Here is a 21,987-nt window from a genome sequence, read left to right as displayed (position 1 = left end):
CACCACGCCCCGCGCTAAGTGCCAGGGGCACCGCGGCGAGCGAGTGACAATAAACCACGCCCTGTGCCCGCTCACATGCCAGTGGGGAGGAACAGACCATCACCAGGTGAAGCGGGATGTCAGGGGGTGAGAAACCCTAAGGAGAGAAGTAAAACTGAAAGCTGGATCGAGGTGGCGGTGGGTTTGGGGTGGCGGTTTCACGGAGGAAGGCCACGGCGGGCCCAGGACAGGCGACATCTGAGTGATGTGCAGGGGAAGTGAGGGAGCAGAAGCAACAAACCTGATCACTCGGGTTCAGAGAGAGAGAGACAAGGATGACAGCAAAAGCAGGAAAACGGAGCAGACCGGGAGGCACGGGGACAAACATCAATGTTAGGGCAGAAGTGCTTGCTGCCTTTCATGTTTCTAAGGGAAAATGAACAAGTTTTCATGGGGAGACACGGTGATGAAACTAGGAGGAAGAGGTGCAGCGAGAAGGGAAGGTCGCGAGAGAAACGAGACTACGGACGGGAGGAGCGGCGGCTCCGCGGCACGAGGGCAGGGCCCCCGGCATCTGGTGGGAGGAGGGCACAGAGGAAGCAAAGGAACCGGACGTTCTCATGCCGCAGCACTTCCGGATCGCCCCTCTGTGCCGGGCCTTCTGCTGGGTCCGCTGTGGACAGCGGTACACACGGAACACGGGCCCCGCGCCGGAGGCCGCACGCTCGTGAAGGCGACAGACAAGATACGACCGCAGACGGGGTTGGAAGGGTTACTAGGAGTTAGCCGAGCTGTCAAGGGCGCGCGGTAAGGGCGGCCCCGAGCACTGCGCGTCCGGGAGGAATCGGAGAGGAAGGGCAGGACCGCGGTGGGGAAAGGTCCACGTGGAGGGGCGCGGGCCGCTCGGGCCGCCGCCGGGTGCCAGCAGCCTCCCGCCCCAGGCCGGCCGCTCACCGCACGCACCGGAAGCGCTCGGTCCGCCCGGAGCCCCACCTGCCTGCACTGCACCTCCCAGTCGCGTTCCGCCGGCTCCGGGGCCGCCAACCAATCAGCGGTGGCCTCCGTCCCGCCCCCCTGCTCGAACAGCCAATGAGGCGCAGCCGTCCCGGAAGTTTTTCCAGCCGGACGGCGTTTCCACGGACGCCCAGGAGGCTGAACCGGCGCTGCTGAGTGGTGACAGGCCCGCATGGGCTGGTGAGTGAGGGAGTGAGGGAGGGCGGCCGGGGCGGTGCCCGAGGAGCTGGCCCTCCTGGAGCAGCCTGCACCCCGGGGTCCGGAGTACCCTCCGGGGTTCTGGTACCAGCGCGGCCCTCGGCCCCTGCTCCGCGCGCCCCGACCCTTCAGCCCCCCCCACCCCCTCCCTTTTCCCGAGTCTCTGCCATGTGACAGCGGCTTGGCCTGTAGTCGCGCACTGAGCCCCCTCCACGGTAACGCTGGGAGGCTCCTTTGTGCCCATTTCCCCGAAGAGGAGGCCGAGGATGGAGCCGAGAGGTAATCGGATCTGCCTGAGGTCGTGAAATAAGGAAATCCCAAAGCCGGTGGAAGCCCGGGTCCGTGCGACCCCAGATCCCTGATCGTTGCCCTGCCCTGCGCCGCCTTGGTTCGCGACGGGCGCAGGGATTTTCCAGGCCACCTCTCCTCCCCCAGCATCGCACAGAAGCCCCAGCTGCCGCTCCCGACGCTGCGGGCGTGGGACGCGAAGGGGGCGGGGCGGCCGCGCGGAGGTCAGCGCGGGGTACGGGGCGGCTGATGCAATGGTGACACGCGCGCGGAGGCTTCACCTGGCCCCGCCGGCCCTCTCGCCCCGGACGCGCGCACCCCGCCCGGCCCTGATTGGGCGGCCCTGTCAAGGAAGTCGGTCTGGACGCTGCAGTGCTGGTGGGAAACCGGGCGATTTCCTAGAAACCCCGTGGCCACCGGCTGGAGGGTGGGGTCAGCGAGAACACTAAAAGGCTCTTTGAAAAGGAAAGTGAAAGAGAGAGGGAAGCCCATAAAAGCAGAGGCCAGCGGCTGAGAGCACAGCCGCTCCAGGAGCCACTGCCTGCCGGGTCTCCCCCTGCCCAGGTACGTACCGCCGCCTCTGGGAGGCCGGGCTCGTGGGCGTTTTACCAGCCTGTTACCGAAGCGCTGGAACCCTTGGCGTAAAGGCGAGAGGTTGCCCCTCTTAGGATCAAGGTGCTGGACATGTTTTTCCTCCCGTGGACCCAAGTTCAGGGGATCCACAGCTTCCCCAGGGAGTGGAGAGACTGGGTGAGCAGCTGCCTGTCCGGATTCGTGACTAGAGTTTTAGCACCTTCGTGGTGGCCGTCCTGTTTTTCCCTAACGAGGCCTGGTTAATTAAACAGACAACAGCCAAGCGTGTTAGCGGTCTCGTTGTGATACTCAAAAATACCTTATGCCAGGCTTCCTCCGGATGGATGTGTTCTTTGCCTTTTCAGATGATGTTCATTTTATTATCTGGAGAGAAAAAGAACCTTTCCTCTCAGTGTTGATGAAAGAGAAAGTGAATATAATTTGTTCCAAGGTTAGAAGTGTCAAAGAAGTCATCTTCTTGTCCTCTGGGAACTCGGCAGTCCGAGGCCATTGTCGCCCGCTGTCTGGGGCCAGGAGGGGAGGGGTGGTGTCCCACGCTTGGACTTCCAGGCCTCCAGAAACTCCTGGGTCACCGTCCCAGCTATTCCCGGCTGCTCCAGAATCGGCTGTCCTGAGGCCACCCTTGACCCAGGCGGCAGAATCGGGAGGTTCTGAGCTTATCCGTGTGACGCTTCATTGCTGTGCTGCCCCGTGGAACAGGTCTGTAATTCTCACCCCACGACGGGACCCGTTTTCTTCACATGCCTGTTCGGCTCCTCCAGAACAATGGGGCCTTTCGAAATGAACACAAGACTCAAGTTCTTTAAGAGAGAAAGTGAGAGTTAAGGTTTAACACGATAAGCGCCACGTCAGTCACCAGTGACAGACACCGCACTAAACGGCAAGGAAGGCAAACAGGCTGGGCGCTCAGCGTGGCGAGAGCCTGGCGCTTTCTCTCTGGGAGGAGCTGGGACCCGCTGGGGAGCACGCCGTGCCAGTCTCCGTGCTCCTGGCACCTTTTCCGAGGGGGTAACCCGTGGCTTCGCAGATTCTGGCTTCATTGCTGTGCTTCAGGTGACAGCCTCGGTTAAACAGGTGAAGCCGCTTTGCCTGCGTGCGTTCCAGTTTGTGGGACTAACCCCTAAGACAGTGGTCCTTAGCCTTTTGGCTTCTCACCCCCCCCCCCCGAAAGTGATGAAACCTGGGTACTCTGCCTAGAGCCCCATATATACCAATGGGCAAGCAAACAAGTGATGAAATTCTGAGGCTCCAAACTCGCTTAAAAACCTCCAAAGTTCAACGTAATTCTAAAAGTTAGTTAGCAAACAAACACAGGAGGATGCCCTGGTTGGGGGTCTCTGTTGGTTGGAGCATCATCCCGTGCACAAAAAAAAGTAGCAGGTTCGATTCCTGGTCGGGGCACGTGCCTAGGTTGAGGGTTCAATCCCCTGTCAGGGCACATGCAGGAGGCAGCCAATTGATGTTTTTCACATCAGTGTTTCCCTTCCTCCCTCCTTCCCTCTCTCTCAAAGTCAATAAAAATCCTCGGATGAGGTTTTGGTTTCCTTTTCAATTTTTAAAGAAATAAAGGCAGATGTCGACTAGATGTGAGACACGGCAGCAAATGGGTGGGCGTGTGCCATGAGAGAGGAGGTAGCTCCGTTCTCCTCGCCCCTGACTGTCCTGGTGTAATCCCTCCCAGAGTTGCATCATACGAGCACACAAGACTTGGGGCGCAGGCGGGTCCCACACAGTGAGTGTCTGCCTCGTGATCACAGGAGCAGAGACACCTCATCTTTCCCCTTGGAGCTTTACTGATAATGTTGGGGAGATGCTGCAGGAACTTAACTCTTGTTTATATCCATCAGCCCGTGGTAAAATTGGTTTTCTTAGGTGTCATTTCGCTTTAAGTGGCAGAACCTATCACTGATGTTAGTGAGAACTCACTGAACTGTGCACCCAGTTTGGAAAGCTGGGAGAATTCGGGATCATGTGTCAGGTATCTGGACATGATATTTGATCATCAGTGGCTAAGAGTAATTTTCTTCCCTTCGCTATGTGATATGGGCCTCTCGTGCCAGGCAGAGGTTCTTCCACATTCCTTCTCTCTTCTTTTTTTTTTTTAATTTTATTTATTTATTTTTAAAGAGAGCGGAGAGGAGGGAGAAAGAGAGGAGATTTGCCTCTCGCACGCACCCCAACCCCGGACTGGGCCTGCAACCAGGCCTGTGCCCTGACCGGGAGTCGAACTGGTGACCTTTCACTTTGCAGGACGATGCGCAGCCAACTAAGTAGCAGGGGTCCGGGCTCCTTCACATGTTTACAGACTTTCCTAAACTTTCGGCTTTGTGATCTAAGTTATGTCACCAAACTTCCCTTTCTGAGAATTGAATGATTCTCAGAAAAGGGGAACAAAACCCGTCCTGGTTTTGGTACTCTGCTCTCTGATTATACAAAGAATGGTTTAGTTGGAATGTATATACTTTTTAAACAAATATTTAGCAATGGATAAATAAATATAAATTACCCCTCGAATTTGTGTTTAGTTCATAGAGTTACTAGAAAAGAGTTTTAAGTGGTTAAAGAACCCAAGTAGTCATTCGTTAAACCTGTGCCGTGGGGCCCACGCTGGGCAGACTGTCCGCTTGCCCGCGCCCGTCCTGCAGGCCGAGCTGCGCTGGCTGTCCCCACCCGACAGGTGAGGCGCCGAGGCTCGCTCCGGCGGCCGGTGGGGCCATGTCGGAGACTGGAGGCTCTCAGGTCAAACTGCGTGGGTTTGTATCCCCTCTCTACCACTTACTTGCTGTGCTAGCTTGGGCAAGTTTTTAAACCTCTGTGTGCCTCAGTTTACTCATCTGTGAAATGACTCTCTCGCAAGGCTTCAGTGAACTGGTAACGTGTGAGGTGCCTAGGACAGTACCCAGCATGGAAGGGCTGGAAGACAGCTGCTGTGTCGTAGCTGCAGTGCCATTGCACCCCCCACCCCATTCCAGGCGTAGCAGCAGCTATGGAGGGAGCCGGGGTTCAGCCCAGCTCGGGAGCCCTCGCGAGCGATCCTTGCGGGGGCTTGATCATGCACTTTTTCTCAGTGACAGTCCTTGAGGCAGGTGAAGCGTTTCCTGGTGGCAGCGTTTTATAGGTGAGGAAGCAGACACTCAAAAAGGGGACGTGACTGACCCAAGAGCGGACTGATTGTGGCCAGTGTTTGCCCCAAAGCAGCGTCAGGCGGCTTCCCCTGCGTCCCCCACCTTCAAGGCTGATAGCAAACAGTGACTAGGAGAAGTGCAGGTGGGCGTACCTTCTCAGCGTTTTGTGGTCAGAGTGGCAGCAGATCTGATGAACAGGCTGTATGTGGCTCTTACCCCACACGGGCCCAGACCCTGCCCCGCCTGAGGACACCCGCTGGCCAACCGAGGAGGCCCCTCATTCAGCGGTAGGTTGGTCACAGCAGCAGATGTCTGGGAATTAATCTGCAGTGCAATTAAAGAGTGAGCAGCAATTTGCCAAGTGTGTTTAGGGTCCTTAAACTTGGGGTTATTAACGCTCTGGTGTTCGTGCCTCAGCACACACGGGTCCTTCCTGTGTCCTGGGCCCTGGGAGGGCACACGCACTCCTGCGCGGCCCGTGAGGCTGGAGACCAGCGGCTCCTTTCGTCCCGTTCGTGGCATCTGTTGTTCCGCTTTCCCTTCGTTCACGGCCCCAACTTCCTGCTTACGTTTTATTGTTATTGTATCCGCATTCTTTGTTATGACTCACCTCCAGCCTTTTGAGAAAGAAGGACGAGCTGCAGGGAAGAAAACCAGCTGCGATGGCTTGTTAACCGGTCGTCTGCTCCTCTGCCCCCACCCAGTTTGTCTGGACGACTGAGCAGCTCTCCCGACGCCCAGCGGTGAGCCGAGGTTCCGGGGATGGCGGACGAGCCGGGGAGCGCCTCACCGCTGCAGCTCTTCAACAGCATAACCGCCCAAGGGGAGCGCGTGAGGGCCCTCAAGGCCGGGCAGGCGACGAAGGTGGGTGGCTTCGCTGGCCTCTCCCGTGTGCGTCCGGCCACGTCTGCTGGGCAGTGTGACCCGGGAGCAGGCCGGCCCCTCGGGGACTGGCCGCGTTGCGTGGGCTCTAACCTCGCGCTCGTTTTCTCCTTTCTCGGCCACACTGATGTGCGTGATCTAAGGGATCGTGCGTGATCTGACATACGCAGCCGTCCCGCCTCTCCCATTTCCTGCGCCCAGGAGCACGTGCTTTTGGTCCTTTCAGCTGGTGCTTCTGACACATAACCGCCCATGTTTCTAAAAATCACAGATTATATTGCTCCTTGGCGCCTCTCCAGCTCACGGCCCTCGCTGCCGCAGGTGAGGACGTAGCACTTTGGCAAACCCTCTCCGCCCCCCAGCGCCCTGAGCCCGTGCCCCTGGGCGGTGGCAGCGTTGGCAGCACTCTGACCGCGGAAACACGCCGGCGGCCGACCCACTGCGTGGGCCGAGTGCTTTTCCTTTCCTGCCCAGCTTTATTCTCTCTGGAACGCATTTGTCTTCATTTCTCTCTGCTTGGTGTTTTCGTGGACTAAGTATAAGGGGTCTCTGAGCGTGCCCTCTGTCAGGTGACTGCGCCGGAGGCCGCCACATCAACCAGGCTGTCAGGTTCTTCTCGGGGAGTCTCTCCCCGATCTCCCAGTGGCTCTGCTCTGGACTGGAGGGCCCCCCACCCCCCAGCGCCGCCCAGCTTAGGCCCCACTCTCGCGGTCCGCCCCAGGCCCCCTCGCCCCTCTGGGGCCCCTAGGTCCTGGTCCTGCGTCGGACTCCTCAGGGCTGAGCCCTCCTTGGGCAGAGCAAGGCGTCCGGTGCTGTGCGAAGAGAGTACTGCTCAGGGGGCCATCTGGGGGCTCACGTGGTCCGCAAGGCTGGGCGCGGTGTTCCCAGGTGGCAGCGTGGCCCTCGGCAGCCGGAGCCGTTGTTCCTGGGGCTGCGGCGGAGAGGCTGCTGGCGCCTCTGTTCTCCCTCGCTGCACGTCGGCAGGATCTGCTCTTCGTGCCGGAGTTCCGAAACGTCCTAAAGTGGGTGTGCGCTCAGGGCCCCTTTCAGACTAGAAGTTCAGGACCCTTACGTCTCGGGAACGGCACTGTCGCTGTGACCTCTTCTGTTTTCTCAGTGCCTTCACTGGGTTTTTTTCATTCAAAGACTGGTGCTCTGATCTTATTTTTGACTTATTTTCCGTCTTGTTCTTCATGGTTTTTCATTAACCTATGGTTTCTGACGTCCGAGAGCTCGTTTGATCTCTGAATGCTCCTTTCCCCACGACGCCCTGATCTTCCTCCTTAGGCCCAGTGTCCTTTCGTCTGGGATCTTGTGGCCAGTGTCCCCTTTATGAGCCCATTTACTACAAGTTAGCGTCTTCCCTCAGCCCGTCACATCGGGGCGCCCCTCACGGTGCGCTGGGGTTTCCGAGGGAAGCACAAGGCCCCGGCTGGGGGCCCCGCATCCAGAGGAGGAGCTCATCAGTGCAGGCCGCCCTGCGCTGGAGCGAGACCCAGCCACTCCCTTCTGTTGGGCAGTCTTCAGTGCTGGGGTCTTTAGGTCTCTCCTGTGGGATTACTAGAGCCCCCAGGGGGGCGTCTCCAGGCTGCCGTCCAGGGCTACGGCCCGGTGCCAGCACCGTGCGGTGGAGCGGGACAGACGAGCCGGGCTGCCGGGTCCTGCGCTGCAGCTCCCTGGGCTCAGGGTGCGGTGCCCTCGGGCCGTGCCCAGCGTGGACACAGTCCCCGGTGAGGGAGTGAGGCCTGCTGCTTTCAGAAGCAACAGCTCCCTAAAGCGGAGGGCCTCCGGGGGGACAGCTTAGAATCTGGGGCCTCTGACGGGGAACGGTGGCTGAGGTTGTGCACAGCTGGGGCAGGACTCAGGGAACGGCACTGGGTCAAAGGGGCGAAGACAGAGGGCAGAGCCCCCTTCTCCTTTCAGTTTAAGTATCGTTTTAGATGGGAGTGCACCTCGCGTTCGGAAGAGTGGGGGGGCCCTCAGTGCGCAGCCCCGTGGTGGGTCGTGCCTGCCAAACACTGGCCAGGCCGCAGGAGCTGAGCCCAGGCTCTGCGGAGGGCGCGCCCGCCTGGTGTCGCCCCCCACCCCCTACCCCAGGCAGGCCTCCACCATGTGCGGGCTGTCCATGCGCCCAGGGCCGCCCAGCGCTGACGCGCCAGCGTGAGGTCCAGACCATCTCAGGGTTGGAAACATGCATCTGTCTGCAGTCACCCCGCAAGGGCAGGCCTCCAGGGCCCGGAGCCGCTCCCGATGGGACCGCTCCCCGCGTAGAGCCTGCGGGCACGGCGGTCCCCCAGGGAGTCCCGTTTGCAGCATGCCCTGTAAAAACCCTAAATGGAAATGCTTGTATTTTCCTTGGCAAGCAGATTGGACTGTGGATCGTCTTTGTTTGTGAGTGGATCCAGCCAGGCCGATTACGGAAATGGAGCTTTAGGGCATAACGGGGCTGATGTGCCTAATCAGGGCCTCCTCAGTGAAGGGCCAGGCTGGGGTGGCCCGTGAGGGCTCCCAGAGGAGGAGTCTTCAGTCGATTTCCGGCCTAACCAAGGGTACGCTTTGCCCCTGCTTCCCTTAGGCTTATTTTAAAACCAGAGCTGGGCCAACACTTCAGGCGGTAGAGCAGCTGCTTCCTGTGAGTCCCTCCTCAGGTCACGGCCTGAAAGCCCGTAGCTTTCCCTGGCCTTTATCTGTTACCGTGCTGCCTGTGAGCTGCCCTCCCCACCCCAGCTGGCGTGTTGGTTTAAGTGTCCGTAATATGCGTCCCGATCTGCTCAGGGTGTACAACAGCGCGGCGCGGAGCTCAGGGTACTTGGTAAAGGACCTTGTCCCGCGCGGTCTGCATCCGCAGTGTTAGAAAGCTCTTCGGGGCAACAGCTCTGTCACAGACAGCGCCTGCTGTGTTGCTGTTGCCCCGTCGTGTCTGGTGGCAGCCCGCAGCCCTAGAACGACAGGTGAAAATAGAATACAGTCAGGCCCACACTTGCTGTGTCCACGGGCAGGTGCCTTCCCCCTCGGAGTCACGCGGTTCTCCAGCTGGAAGGGGCCGGGGACGGTGAGGCCGGCCCCCCAGGGCTGCTGTGGGAGTGAACGAGGTGCTGTATGTGGCAGCATGGCCCCGGGCCGCCCCGCGTTCGTCACTCTGTACCGTTTCCTGTGCTCAGGATGAAGTCGATTCTGCAGTCAAGCTGCTGCTGTCCCTGAAGATGACCTACAGAGCTGCCACCGGGGAGGACTACAGGGCTGACAGCCCTCCAGAGAACCCAGCGCCAGCTGGGGACAGTGCCACGGGAGCTGAGGAGGATTTTGTGGACCCGTGGACGGTGCAGACGAGCAATGCGAAGGGCGTTGACTACGACAAGCTCATTGGTACGTCCCGGGAAAACCCAGGCTCTTAGAAGTGGTGCCATCGATGGCGTCACTCTCGAATCATAAATCCAGTCAGGCTTCAGTGCCAAGAAAAAGGTGTACCCTCAGCTCTCGGTGGCGCATTATGCTCCCGAAGGATGATTTTTAAACAAAGTAATAAAATGAAGCTTATTGCACACTAGTGATTGATGGTCGATAGCTCAGTTGGATCTTTTTCCTCTCTTGAACATTCAGCACTTGGGAAGGGTCTGCTGAAATGGACCCCTTTGCAGGTGTTGAAATTGTCTTCCACTTGGTGGCTGCCAGCCAGTCCCAGATCACCGCAGTCTCTCCCCATAGTGCCGATCACGCAGCTAACGGCCTGGAAGCCAGTTTAAGACAGGTGACTGCTCATAGGGGGCCCGCTGTTCCTTCCAGGCCCTTCCTCCAGGGGGTCCCTTAGACCACTGCTAACCGCCAAAGAAGACACAGAACCGAGACATTCTGATCCAGATCAGGCCATTTTCCGTGGCTTATAAGTGCAGGCTGTCAGTGCAGGAAAATTCACATCACGACAGGCGCTAATTTAGTTCAACGATTGAAGAATATTAAAAAGTACAGTTGTCAGTGTATATAAATCGTACCTTAGTAAGCAGCAAGCCACTGTGTGCATTCTGGATGCTTTCCATTGGAATCCAGTCCCAGACAAAACAGCAGTTTATTCTGTGGCTTGTTTCCTGTTGGGCTGGTTGTGATCTCAGCTGCCATCGTTACTAAAGACACTGGGCCTTGTGTTGGGGGAAGACTGGCAGCAGATTCCGCACGGGGTTAGGGTTCATTAAGACTGCATATGGATCACTAGATTTCCCCATTCTTTTTCCAGTTCGATTTGGAAGCAGTAAAATTGACAAAGAGCTGGTGAACCGGATAGAGAGAGCCACAGGCCAGAGACCACACCGCTTCCTGCGCAGAGGCATCTTCTTCTCACACAGGTCGGGCTTCTCGCCTTCCGCTTCAGTTCAGACGGGAGGGGGCTGTCCCCTCAGGCTGCCTGCTGCTGTGGGGACCATGGAAGGCAGTGGTCAGAGACCAGACCCACCTTCTGCCCTGCCAGAAACTGGCTGTGGGATCACGCCCATCCCTTCACCCTCTGGTCCTTAGTTTATTCATCTACAGGTGGCCTGCTTCACAAGGTGAAGGTTACATTCAAAACAGATGAGATTCACACCAGATTATATCCAAGTTCAATGTTTCCCACATGATAAACAGTAGGCTTCCTGAAATTACATACCCTCTTCCTCCTATTGTGCTGGCCTGTTCATAAATAATATCCAAAGAGAAACTAATGGAGCATGCACGCAACAGAACAGCCCCCCTTAGACCAGAAATGCCTTGCAGATGACATCAGAGAGATGCTTCCAGAAGGGTGGCTGCCTCTCCCGCCCCACAGATCAGCTAGGGCTGGAGCCAGCCCATTTTCACGGCTCTCTTCACGGACTTTATGGTCCGAGGTAGGGTTGCTCTGTTCTGCTCCCACGTCATGGTTACGGGAGAGCACACACAGGCCATAAGCCAGCGCTCTGCCCACACTTCGAATTCTAGGGGCAGAGGGCTCCAGGCCTCACTCAGCCTTTTTCCTTCACGAGACTTAGTTCACCTTTTTCAAGTATACAAGTGCCTTCGAGTATATTCACCAGGCTGTGCAGCCATCACCACTGTCTGACCCCAGAACAGTTCCATCCCCCTCTCCCCAAAAAGAGACCCTGCCCATCAGCGGTCAGTCCCCATTCCTCCCTCTCCTGACCACCGCTGGCAGCCACGAGTCTCCTTTCTGTGTCTGTGGATTGGTCTGTTCTGCACATTTCATAGAAACACACGACATAAGGTGTTTGTGTCTGGCTGTTTCACTGAGTACCTGTGTCAGTTGATGGAGGTGCGGGACCTGAAGCTTTTGGCCATTCTCAAGTCTGAGAATGCCCCGCTGTCTGATTGTGTCATCTGTAAAATGGGAGGATTAGAGGAGAGAAAACGCCCGCTGTCCGGCTGCAGACAAGCGGCGGGCACTGGCTGGGCTCCCCCACCAGCCAAGCGAGAGAGGCTGTCCTCACAGAGCTGAGCTCAGAAGGAGCCGCAGGCAGCCCCACACGCTGGCCAAGAGCGCCAAGAGGGGCTCTTCTCCAAATTTAAGTCTTATTCCTTATTTCAGACACGGCGTGTATCTATTCCGTGGTGGGAGGGGGTGCACACCCCTCACCCTGTCAGCCCTGAGGTGAGCACAGGCAGCCTGGCTAGGGCACCAGGGAGCGCCGCCGGCATCCTGCTGTGCGGCTTCTGCCCAGACCTCCAGAAAGGGCGGCTGGTTCTCTTATTCCGGGAAGCTTTGCCCAGAAACAAGAAGCAGTCACGCCTTACAGTGGTGGTTTCGCACCCTGTCCCACGTCGCCATCACTGGGGGAGGTTTTTGAAAATACGGGTTCCCGGATGTCACTGCAGACCCAGCGGGTCAGCATTGCTGCGAGTGGGGCCCAGGCAGGTGCCACGTGGAAACAGCAGCCCCGTGGTCCTGATGCACAACCAGGAGGGGGGCCCCTGTGTGCCTTGTATGTGGACCCAGCCCTGGGGAGGGCGGTTGATTCCAAGATGACTTAGTCCAGGCTCTGTGGAAGCCTGCCACCTCCCCAGTCTGGCTCCGCGGGGCCTGGTGTCAGCCAGGACAGTGTGTGAAGAGGCTGGGGTGTCGGCGCTGATATCTGGGAAAATGCCCAAGGCACCCAGTGGCTGCCTAGCGGTATACAGTTTTAAGCGCGTTATTCCGAGCCTTTGTGTCCTCTTCCTTTCAAACAATCACAGGAGGAGGACCCATGTCAGTGGGCACTTCCTGTCATTTTTCTAACAAGCACCGAGGATAACAAACCCGTTCTTACCCGTTTGTCCACGTCCCCAAGGGAGCCTCAGCGTCTTGGTGTTTTCTCGAAAGAATCACGCTGCCTCCTCCTCTTTCCTTCAGAGACATGAACCAAGTCCTTGACGCCTATGAGAGCAAGAAGCCATTTTATCTGTACACGGGCAGGGGCCCCTCTTCCGAGGCCATGCATGTGGGCCACCTCATCCCGTTCATTTTCACAAAGTAAGTGTTGTGCGTGGGGCTCCTCACTCCCACGGGCCGGCCAGGCCTGGGAGGCGTAAGCCGTGTGTAGGACAGACCAGACGGTCCGAGTTTGTGTCCACGGAGCAGCCCAGGTGCTGGACAGCTGGTGCTTTGGTGGCCTCTGTTCCCCTGGTTTGTTCCTGGTGCCACTGTAGAGGGACGTGGGCAATCTCTTCCACATCGTCTCTTCCCTGTCCACGGGGCCAGGGGCCAGTGACCGCTCTGAGCCTTAGCCTGCACACCTGCAGCATGGAACCAGGGGCCCTGCCGCGCAGCGTTGCTGGAAGGCTGCAGGCAAAGTGTGTGCAACAGCGGGCCCAGAGCTGGCGCGCAGGGCACGCTACGCTGGGACGCGACAGCAGCCCTCGTCATCACCAGTCATCACATTCCTGGCACGCTGAGATGGGGTGACTTTGTAGATAAGGAGGTTTTATGTATTTGTTTGTAGAGAGAGGGGAAGGAAGGAGAGAAGCCTTGATGTGAGAGACAGACATCAGCTGCCTCTCTTACACGCCCCGTCCAGGGACCAAACCCACAGCCCAGGCCTGTGCCCTGACTGGGAATCGAACTGGCGACCGTTCTTTCGCCTTGTGGGACGATGCCCAACCCACTGAGCCACCCCAGTCAGGGCAACAAGGAGGTTTGACACAAGCTGTTAGTGGGAACTGTGCGTTCAGGTGCCAAACGGCACTTTTCTGCAGGGGATAAGCTGTCGGCCCCCTCCCCTGTGCCTCGTAGGTGGCTGCAGGATGTCTTCAACGTGCCCCTGGTCATCCAGATGACGGACGACGAGAAGTACCTGTGGAAGGAGCTGACCCTAGACCAGGCCTACGGCTATGCCGTGGAGAACGCCAAGGACATCATCGCCTGTGGCTTTGACATCAAAAAGACCTTCATCTTCTCTGACCTTGACTACATGGGGTAAGGAGGAAACGCTCGCCCCAGCTCTGCTCCCGGCTGAGCAGGCACCTCTGGGCAGGCCTTTGCCTCCTCCGAGCCCACGCCCTGCCCGCCCCTTCCGCGTGGCCCGGCAGGGAGCTCACGCCTCCGTCTGCTTGCCCGCTCGTCCGCTCAGCAGGTGCTGATGGGGTGTCTGCCGCTGGGACGTGGTGGCCGGCAGGACAGTGAAGTGACCCACCCGCCCTGTCGGCCACCGTCTAAGCAGGAGAGCCGGGCAGGCCACAGAGAGTAGGCGGGGGGGACAGTGCTGTGAGGACGGGGCCACCGAGCCTGTGCACAGGTTTGTGACGACTCACCGAGGCGCGCCCCGTAAAGGGCTCTGTGCAGGGCCCGCCGCCTGGGGAGGGCTCACCGAGTGTCACCGTCTAAAGTCTCTGCCAGCACTCAGCCCTGCCCCCGACTGGCCATGGGAGCGACTCTGGGACATGTGCTTTCAGCCTTGGGAGCATGGGATGCTAATATCCCTCCCCCGTGTGTGGGTGCAGCCTGACCCATTGCTTGTCACCAGTGTTGCTGCCTTGGGGCGGGGGCCACTGCCACAAGGGCAGGGCTCGTCTCCCAGGAAAGGTCAAGGCCGTCTCCCTCAGAGATACGGCTCCAGCGGCATGGAGCCCGGGAGCAGGGGTGCCGCGCCCCCCCCCCCGTGTTTACTGCATCCCGAGCCTGGTTTCCCCTGGTGACAGAATGGCTGCCACAGATCCAGGCCTCGTGTCCACACCCCTCTTCATACAGGAGGGAGGGCCCTGTTGTTGGGGCTGGGTCATCCTGCCCAAACAGCACGACCGCCCCGCAGAGCAGGGGCCACAGAGGCAGACCCCGCTCCCTGGGCCCCCCACGGGTGCCTCCCCTGGCGGTCTGTCTGGTAACAGGTCGCAGACAGTCTCCCACAACAAAGAGCACGGTCTGTCTCAACAGAAGCGCTCCCTTGCGGCGCCCACACCGGACGCCCTGCAGCCCCGGCAGCCCGTGCACCGGCAGGATTCTCGTGCTGCCTGTCGGGCACGGAGTCAGAGCCTGCATGTGCTCTGGCCTCTCCTGCCTGTCGCTTGTGGTCCCGTGGTGATTTCACCCTGGTCTGCACGCGGGCTGGGCCGCTCCACAGGGGAATGCGTGTCTGCTTTGCCAGCTGCTGAAGCCTCTGCCTGTGGTGGCTCTTGGGCGCCTCCCCCTCCAGTCTGTGTCCCCAACTGGTGTCCCTCCTGCCGGCTTCACTCCCTGCTACTCTGCACATGACAGGAGGCCCCGTGCCTGGGGCCTGATTCTGACGGTCTCTGCAGGTCGAGCCAAGGCTTCTACAGGAACGTGGTGAAGATTCAGAAGCACGTGACCTTCAACCAAGTGAAAGGCATTTTCGGCTTCACGGACAGTGACTCCATCGGTAAGGAGGCGCTGCTGCCCGCACCTGGCCCGGCTCCACCCACGGCGGCAGGCCCAGAGCCGAGCTGTCACTTTGTCTCTGTAAATGCCAAACCCAGAGGATTTCCTCAGAACCAGAGCAGCCCATGTGACGCCTTCGGCCACTGTCCTGGGCACGTGGGGCTGTATGTCAGGGTAGCAGTGCTCCGCTCTCCTCAGTCATCATCTGAAGGCTTAGAAGACAGAATGAAGGGTACAGGCAGCCCTGGGGTCCCTGTGCCTGCTCACGGTGTGCACCTGAGCGTGCTGAGTACCCAAGCACCCAGCTGGGCGGACTGGCCGGGCCGTCGCTTGTCAAGGGTGACACAGAGGCCCATGCCCTTTGACCCAGAAATCCCAGCTGTGCAGGTCTCTGCAAAGAGCAGTAGCAGTGTTAATAACACCCAGGGTGACTGGAACCGGCGCTATGCACCAAGGCAGCATCGTTTAGGGTAGTTAAACGGTGAGGAACAAGCAGTGGGCAGAGAGCGGTTCAGTGCAAGGTGATGCATTTACAGGATCGAGCGTGTTTAACCACAGCCTGGGCCAGGGCCACAGAGCGGAAAGGGCGAGGGGAAGAACAGTGTAATCACAACTAAAACGTGAAGAAGTAGAAAAAACGGGAAGAGAGACAAAAACTGGGTGTATAGATTTTTCTTCTACTTTTCCATCGTTTTCAGAGTTCCTCTAACGGTGGTTAGTTGTCTGATTTTTTGCTCATCCTTCCCCGGGAGTAGTTGACGGGGCTGGAGCTGGGCTCCTGTTAAAGACCGTCTCTCCTGCTCTCAGGGAAGATCAGCTTTCCTGCCATCCAGGCCGCTCCCTCCTTCAGCAACTCCTTCCCCCAGATCTTCGGAGACAAGACGGACGTCCAGTGCCTCATCCCCTGCGCCATCGACCAGGTCAGGCCAAGCAGGCTGTCGGGGAAGCTGCGTGCACTCACAGTGGGCAGGGCGGCCTGGGAGGGTGTCCGGAGGAGACTCGGTTCTGTGGACTGCCTGGACGCTGGGGGCTGCTGTGGAGGCCCCTCGGGTGCCGTGCTCAAGAGGCCCCCCTCTCCCCCAGGACCCTTACTTCCGGATGACAAGGGACGTCGCCCCCAGGATCGGCTACCCGAAGCCAGCGCTGCTGCACTCCACCTTCTTCCCCGCCCTGCAGGGGGCCCAGACCAAGATGAGCGCCAGCGACCCCAACTCCTCCATCTTCCTCACGGACTCGGCCAAGCAGATCAAGGACAAGGTGAGCACGGCCCGGGAGGGCCACCATGGGCACCGCGGTCACACTTGCACCGTGGGAGGGAGCTAGTCCGTGGCTGAGCACGGGCTGCGTTCCAGAGCCAGGCCAGGCGCTTTGTTCCTGTTTTCTCGTCTTAACTCCATGGGGAAAGCGTGGAATGTTCCTTTTAAAGATGAAAAGGATGAGGCCCGGGGTGACCGACTTGGCCAGGTGCCACCCCTGAATACCAGCTGAGCCGGCCTGTGAGCGGCCACCACCGCCATGGGGCTCGGAGGCTGGTTTTCTCCCGGACGGTGCCCCCTGAGACCCAGGGCTGATGAGTGCCCTTCGCCAGACAGCCCTGCCTGGCCCCGCGTGCGGGGGGCTCCGGTCAGTATTTGTCAGGCGGGCTGTCGGTCAGTAATTGTCAAGTCACCAAAGAGATGTGAACTAGGGTTAGTTTGAGCTTCCTTATTTTCGAGTCCACACTCCCGTTGTGTGATACTGAACTGCCCCACAATGCTGCCAACGCTTTAGCTGACACTCAATGTATGTTTGCAGATGGGAAGATTACGGGGGGGTGGGGGGGACAGAAACTATTTGAAGCAGGTAACGCCACCATCTGTGTCACACTGGGCCCCTGACCCTCCTGGAAAGTCCCAGGCAGGTTCTGGTTGACAACAGGAAGCCCCTTCTTTGTATTGAAACCTTCTTCAAGGAAACAGCCGCCACCAGCACCCCCTCCTCGGTCAGAAGCTGCTCTAAATGTAAACAGCTCTTCCTTTCCCTTTCACTTCTGGCCGGAGCTCCCAGAGCCTGGCGCACAGGGAGGGAAGGGAGGCGCCTGTTCCCTGCAGCAGAGAAGGCGTTTTGGCTTGGTTTTGAGCTGTTATTTGACGTAAATCATTTTTGGCTCTGGAGCGTTTTTCATTCGCTGAGAGACCCACAGAGACCCAGGGGTGGGTGGCCATGAGCGGGAGGTCGGGAAGCCCGCGGGCTGCAGAGGCCACCAGGTCACGAGCAGCCTGAGGGGCAGGATGGGCAGGCCCGGTTGAGCGTCAGGCCTGTCCTCGGATCCAGAGTCCCACTGCTGCATCTGCTTTTCTCAAGAGTAACAGCAGGGACCGCGTGCCGTGCACGTACCGGGACCTCATAGAGTCCCAGCCTTCCCCGGGGCTCCATGGGGCCGCGCCGCTGCCCCACACACCCCCCGTCGGGAAGCACTGGGGCCAGGACTGCAGCCTGGGGCCGCCACCGCCTGGCCCTGCCTCTTGGCTACTGTTGGTGAGTGACCTTGGCTGTCCGGGTGTCATGTGTGGCGTGGGGCAGTTGTCCCCTCCGCAGACGAGGCAGGACTTACGTGAGATGGCGTGTGAGAAGTTCCGAAAGGGATAGAAGAGCAGCTCCATGGCCCGTCCCACGGACCCTGAGAGAGCCTAGCGAGTCAGGCGGCGCCCCACAGGCAGCCCAGGGAGCGGGGGTCGCCCCGCTCGTAGTTTCTGGTCACGGGGCCCCTTAGTGCCCTGCACCCAGAGCTGGCCCCAGCTCCAGACCAACGGCCCGTCCCTGCCCTGGGTCTCGGGGCTTCGGTGCCGACTTGACCTCCCCGTTAGGTTGGAGCAGCGGGAGCTCGGTGGCTCTTGGTGGCTGTACCAATCCCTGATCCCTTGGCCCAGATAGCCTCCCTGGGCTCAGTGCCCTGCTTCCTTACCTGGGACCGTGTTTTGGTGCCTCTCCCTCACTCCCCTCTTTAGGGACCCTGGCAGTGGCATCCGGGGCCCCGCTGACCACTCTCCCCCCCAACCCAAGCCCGCTTCCCTGCTGGTGTCCTGGGAGTCAGGCCCCGGCATCACAGGCTCCGGTGCCTCCAGCACCAGGACTGCTTAAGCCGCTCTCGGCAGCCTGGGCTCCCAGGAGGTCAGCATGGCGCCTCCGCCCAGGGCCACGCACAGCAGGTTCTGGGCTCTCCGGGCCGCGTTCTCTTCACCTGTAAAGTGGAGGGAGTGATGCCGAGGCCATCAGGGCGTTGGCGCCTGTCCAGGTGTCAGGTGGCACTTGTGCATCTTAGAAAACTCCCCAGCGAGGCCAGGGCCCCTGCAGCCTGAGAGTCGGTGCCCAGGAAGGTGCCCTGGGGCCGGGCAGGGGCCTCACAAGAGCAGGGCCTCTCACAGACGCATTGCACCTGCCCGAGGCACACAAGCCTCAGGAGAGCTCAGTACTTGGGAGTTTTCTCTCCTTCCAGCTAATTTTTTAGTTTTTATAGTTTCTTCAGCTCCCACACATGGATTTTACTTTATGACTTGCTCCTTTTGTGTTAAGAAAAGGGCCTGGCCCGCACACACGCACACGCACACGCACAACCCCAGCAGGGCCACACCTCAGCCCCTCATGCAGCCCCCTCCCTCCGGGGCAGAGCTGGCAGGGTGCCTGTAGCAGATGGGTTCCCTCACCTCGGGTGCCTGACGTTGGTCTGCTGCTTCCAGTGGCCTGCCCTGGGGACCCCTGGGGAGACCTCCTAACCCTCCCCACTGAGAGCTTCCCGACCCCGCCCGCCCCACTGCCTGTAAAAAACAGGGTGACCCTTGTACAGAGCAGGCTCTGCAGTGCTCCCTAGAGGAACAGTGGGGGACTCCCCCGATCCCTCTTGGCCTTTCTCCTCTCCCCCATGGCTCTGATTTCTCTGAGATGCTCCTCAGTGGTCCCTGAACGCTTCTGTGAGTGTGTGAGTCTGTCTGTCTGCAGCTCCTGAGAGTGTGAGGCGGGCCCTGTCTTCAGGCCTTCCCGCCTCCGCAGGCCGTCTTCCCGTGCCTGCCAGGCCGTCTCGGTGGGGAAGGCGGCAGCCAGGCCCGGGGCCTGGGGTTTGCTGTGCCTGTCCTCCGGTGCCATGGCCGTCCTTCCCTGGCCATCTCTGTCACTCTGAAGAAGGCTTGCCTTTGTCCTCTTCCGAAGCTCATCCCTGAGGACACTTCAGGACATTTCCCCCAAATGTCAGCTTTCCGGGTTCTGTTCTTAGACCTGGGGAGCGGGGAGTCCCAAGTGAATCTGCCCTTCTCAACCCCCTCCCTGCAGCGAGCCCCACCGTGGCAGGAAGGACCGTCCGTGGGGCGCCGGCCTCCCCCAGTCAGGACCTGGCTGACTCCCAGCACCGGGGCCAGAACCGGCTAGCGTCTGCCTCTTGCTCACGCAGGTCAACAAGCACGCATTTTCTGGAGGGAGAGACACCATCGAGGAGCACAGGGAGTTTGGGGGTAACTGCGACGTGGACGTGTCCTTCATGTACTTGACCTTCTTCCTTGAGGATGACGACAAGCTGGAGCAGATCAGGAAGGTAAGACAGGAGGCCCCGGGGCCTGGGCCTGGGAGACTGAAACGGAGTAGGTTGATGGGTGTGTGACCGTGTCCCAAAGAAGCTCAAGACCGGGGTACTCACAAAGGCGAAGGTGCCGGAGCCGCGCGCAGGGGGTTAACTTCCCTTGTCACCAGCGCTCTCTAAGTTAGGGCGCCGTCCGGGCGCGCACGGTTCACGTGGCTGCTGTGTTAGCGCGATTGTAGCCCAGGTGCTGCCGGGCTGCCCCAGGGGGGTGCCCTGCGGGGGCAGTGTGGCCAAGGGCATGGAGAAGCCACAGGACGTCACAGCTTTGCTTGGGTTTCCCAGTCCTCAGGATCTCTTCCTGGATGTAACCGTGATTACGGAAAAGCTCCCCATACACAGGCATTCAAAGTGATAACAGCAGAGGCAGCGTTCACTAGGAGTTGTCACAGGGGGGAGGAGCACAGGCGGAAGGGCTTTGGCGACACAGGCAGCATGCCTACGGCTGCGATGATGGTACCAAAGTGGCCACACGGGGAGAGCGGTGCCCCGGGGAGCACCTAAGAACACGCCACGGTGTGGGCAGCGGCCTCCCGGGGCCCCGGCCTCGCAGGCAGTTTCCTCTTCACCTCGCTGCTGTGCCGCGGGCTGAGGCTCCGTTCGCTGAGCCTGCCCGATGAGTGCGCGTTGCTTTTACCTTCGGAAAATGCAAACGCGTCGGCGAGGTGGTATAGAAGCCGGTGAGGCTGGAGGAGCTGTCGTTGGCTCCGCGTGCTCGGGTTCCGGCTCCAGCCGGCGGGGCGGGTGAGGCCGCACAGCCCTCGGTCCTCTCGCTGCAAGAGGGCAAGTCAGAGCCGCGCGGCGGGACTGCGGGCCCCTCGGCGTCAGGACAGCGCAGGGGAAGGTTCGGGCCCTTGCGTCTCCAAGCGGGCCCCGGGCGGGCGGAGCCGGCCCTCACGGACTCTCCCTGGGCAGGACTACACCAGCGGGGCCATGCTGACCGGCGAGCTCAAGAAGGAGCTCATCGAGGTGCTGCAGCCCCTGATCGCGGAGCACCAGGCCCGGCGCAAGGAGGTCACAGACGAGATCGTCAAGGAGTTCATGACCCCCCGGAAGCTGTTCTACGACTTCCAGTAACACTCATTTTCTGTCTGCACATCGCTCACCCACCTCCCCAGCCCCGTGAAATCACTGCTACCCTGAGGCCCTGTCCCACGGCCATTACTGGCCTGATGTCTGTCAGCCCTGTGTGTCTGCCAGTACTGTTTCTCCCCGGGAATGTCATCCCTTCTGTCTCCCGTGGGTGCAACCCCATGAGCTGCCTGGGTGCCAGGGGCGGGGCGGGGCCCCCTGCCGTCACTCACCGGGCAGCCCCGGGACCCGGAGCTGTGGGCGCCGGTGCTCGTTGCCCAGCCCGCTCCAGCCCGGAGGGGAAGGTCCGTCTGAACACGTGCACGTTCCAAACAGACTCTGACAGCCAGCTGGCAAAAGAGCCTGTAGCCTGTGTGCGCATATCTGGGATCCAAATGCCATTATTATAAAACTAAAAAGTGCTTCGGAAAGTCGAGGTGCGGGGGTTTAACGGGCACAGACGTATTTCAGCCCATCCCCCTCAAAAACAAAACTGTTGCTAGCTAGAAGCTGTTCTGTGCATTTGACTGAGAGACCTCCCAGCTTGAAAGCTGCTTTTAACCCTGAATGTCCACTGGAATTGGCCCCTTTTACTAAACTGAGTCTTTGTGGGAGAAACGTCCCAGTTTCCTTACTGCAGAACACACGTGTTCAGAAGTCACGCTCCCGCCCCTGAGCCCCTGGTGCCGCCCGTGTGCCCCCAGCAGCCCTGCACACAGACGCTCTGCTCCATCAGCTCTGCCCGGTGCGGGGCAGCCCGTCGCCTCTGCAGACACTCTGTCCTGGCACCTGACTGGCGTGAGGTCTCCACGGGCAGGTGGACGTGGCTAGAGCCCCGGGGCCCAGGCAGTGTGTCCGCAGGCGCCGTGCGCTTTGGGAGGCCGTTGGGAGGCACGGGGCCCGCTCCTGAGTGCTCCCCGTCACGTTGCTTGTTCCCATGAATAAACTCCCTCCGGTTCCGCCTGCGGGGCTGTGCTGTCTCGGGTTTGACCGGTATTAGAGGCCTCGGCCCTTCGGGTACACGGGGTGGGGGCCAGTTGGGACGTAGGAGTGGCAGCAGCTGGGTCCGGGGGCCCCAGGCACTGAGACACAGGCCCCCGGGAACCTGCTAGAAGCAGCCCATCCGCCTGCCTCGCCCCCAGCAGTCTCCCTGGTCTGGACCTTCGTGCCTCCCTTCATGTCCCTACAGCCCGGCGGGGGATGCACACGGGAGCCGGCCGTGCGGTGGTCAGAGGCTGGGCTGCGTGGTGACGGGCCGGGCTACAGGCGGGCTGGGCTCATTCACCTGGGGCCCAGGGCAGAGGCCCAGACGGCGCGGCCCCAGGCTCACTGCCCACCCACTCTCATCTCGTCGGTGGGGAAGCGGGTTAAAACGAGGGGACTGTGACTTGCCCAAGAGCACA

General features: G+C 59.9%; 2 protein-coding genes across 8 annotated transcripts in view; one reads left to right on the top strand and one right to left on the bottom strand.

The window, feature by feature from the left end:
- The window catches only part of WDR25 (WD repeat domain 25), a 124,518-nt gene extending 123,522 nt beyond the window's left edge, over window positions 1-996 (bottom strand). The window contains exon 1 of one of the 5 annotated variants that reach the window (XM_090271398.1): window positions 943-996. The gene's annotated coding sequence lies outside the window, so the exon portion shown is untranslated. Of the gene's footprint in view, window positions 1-3 lie in introns of all 5 variants that reach the window. The other 4 variants (XM_090271399.1, XM_090271394.1, XM_090271395.1 and 1 more) reach the window with 4 other exon arrangements.
- On the top strand, window positions 621-21,310 carry WARS1 (tryptophanyl-tRNA synthetase 1). 3 transcript variants are annotated; one of them, XM_090271401.1, is made up of 11 exons: window positions 621-1,173; window positions 5,903-6,062; window positions 9,242-9,446; window positions 10,309-10,417; window positions 12,433-12,552; window positions 13,312-13,494; window positions 14,811-14,911; window positions 15,718-15,830; window positions 15,994-16,167; window positions 19,331-19,471; window positions 20,429-21,310. In XM_090271401.1, the coding sequence occupies exons 2-11, from the start codon at window positions 5,961-5,963 to the stop codon at window positions 20,588-20,590; spliced, it is 1,410 nt and encodes a 469-aa protein (XP_090127527.1). In that variant the 5' UTR covers window positions 621-1,173; window positions 5,903-5,960; the 3' UTR covers window positions 20,591-21,310. The 3 variants fall into 3 exon arrangements, with proteins under 3 accessions (XP_090127527.1, XP_090127528.1, XP_090127526.1); XM_090271402.1 differs by lacking the exon at window positions 621-1,173 and adding an exon at window positions 1,204-1,470; XM_090271400.1 differs by lacking the exon at window positions 621-1,173 and adding an exon at window positions 1,823-2,043.
- Window positions 21,311-21,987: the final 677 nt, after the last annotated feature.

The sequence above is a fragment of the Furipterus horrens genome, unplaced genomic scaffold (assembly GCF_987537825.1).
Source record: "Furipterus horrens unplaced genomic scaffold, mFurHor1.1.pri manual_scaffold_3, whole genome shotgun sequence".
Lineage (NCBI taxonomy): Eukaryota > Metazoa > Chordata > Mammalia > Chiroptera > Furipteridae > Furipterus > Furipterus horrens.
The sequence above is the reverse complement of the archived record's forward strand: the minus strand, read 5'-3'. Positions and strand labels throughout refer to the sequence as shown.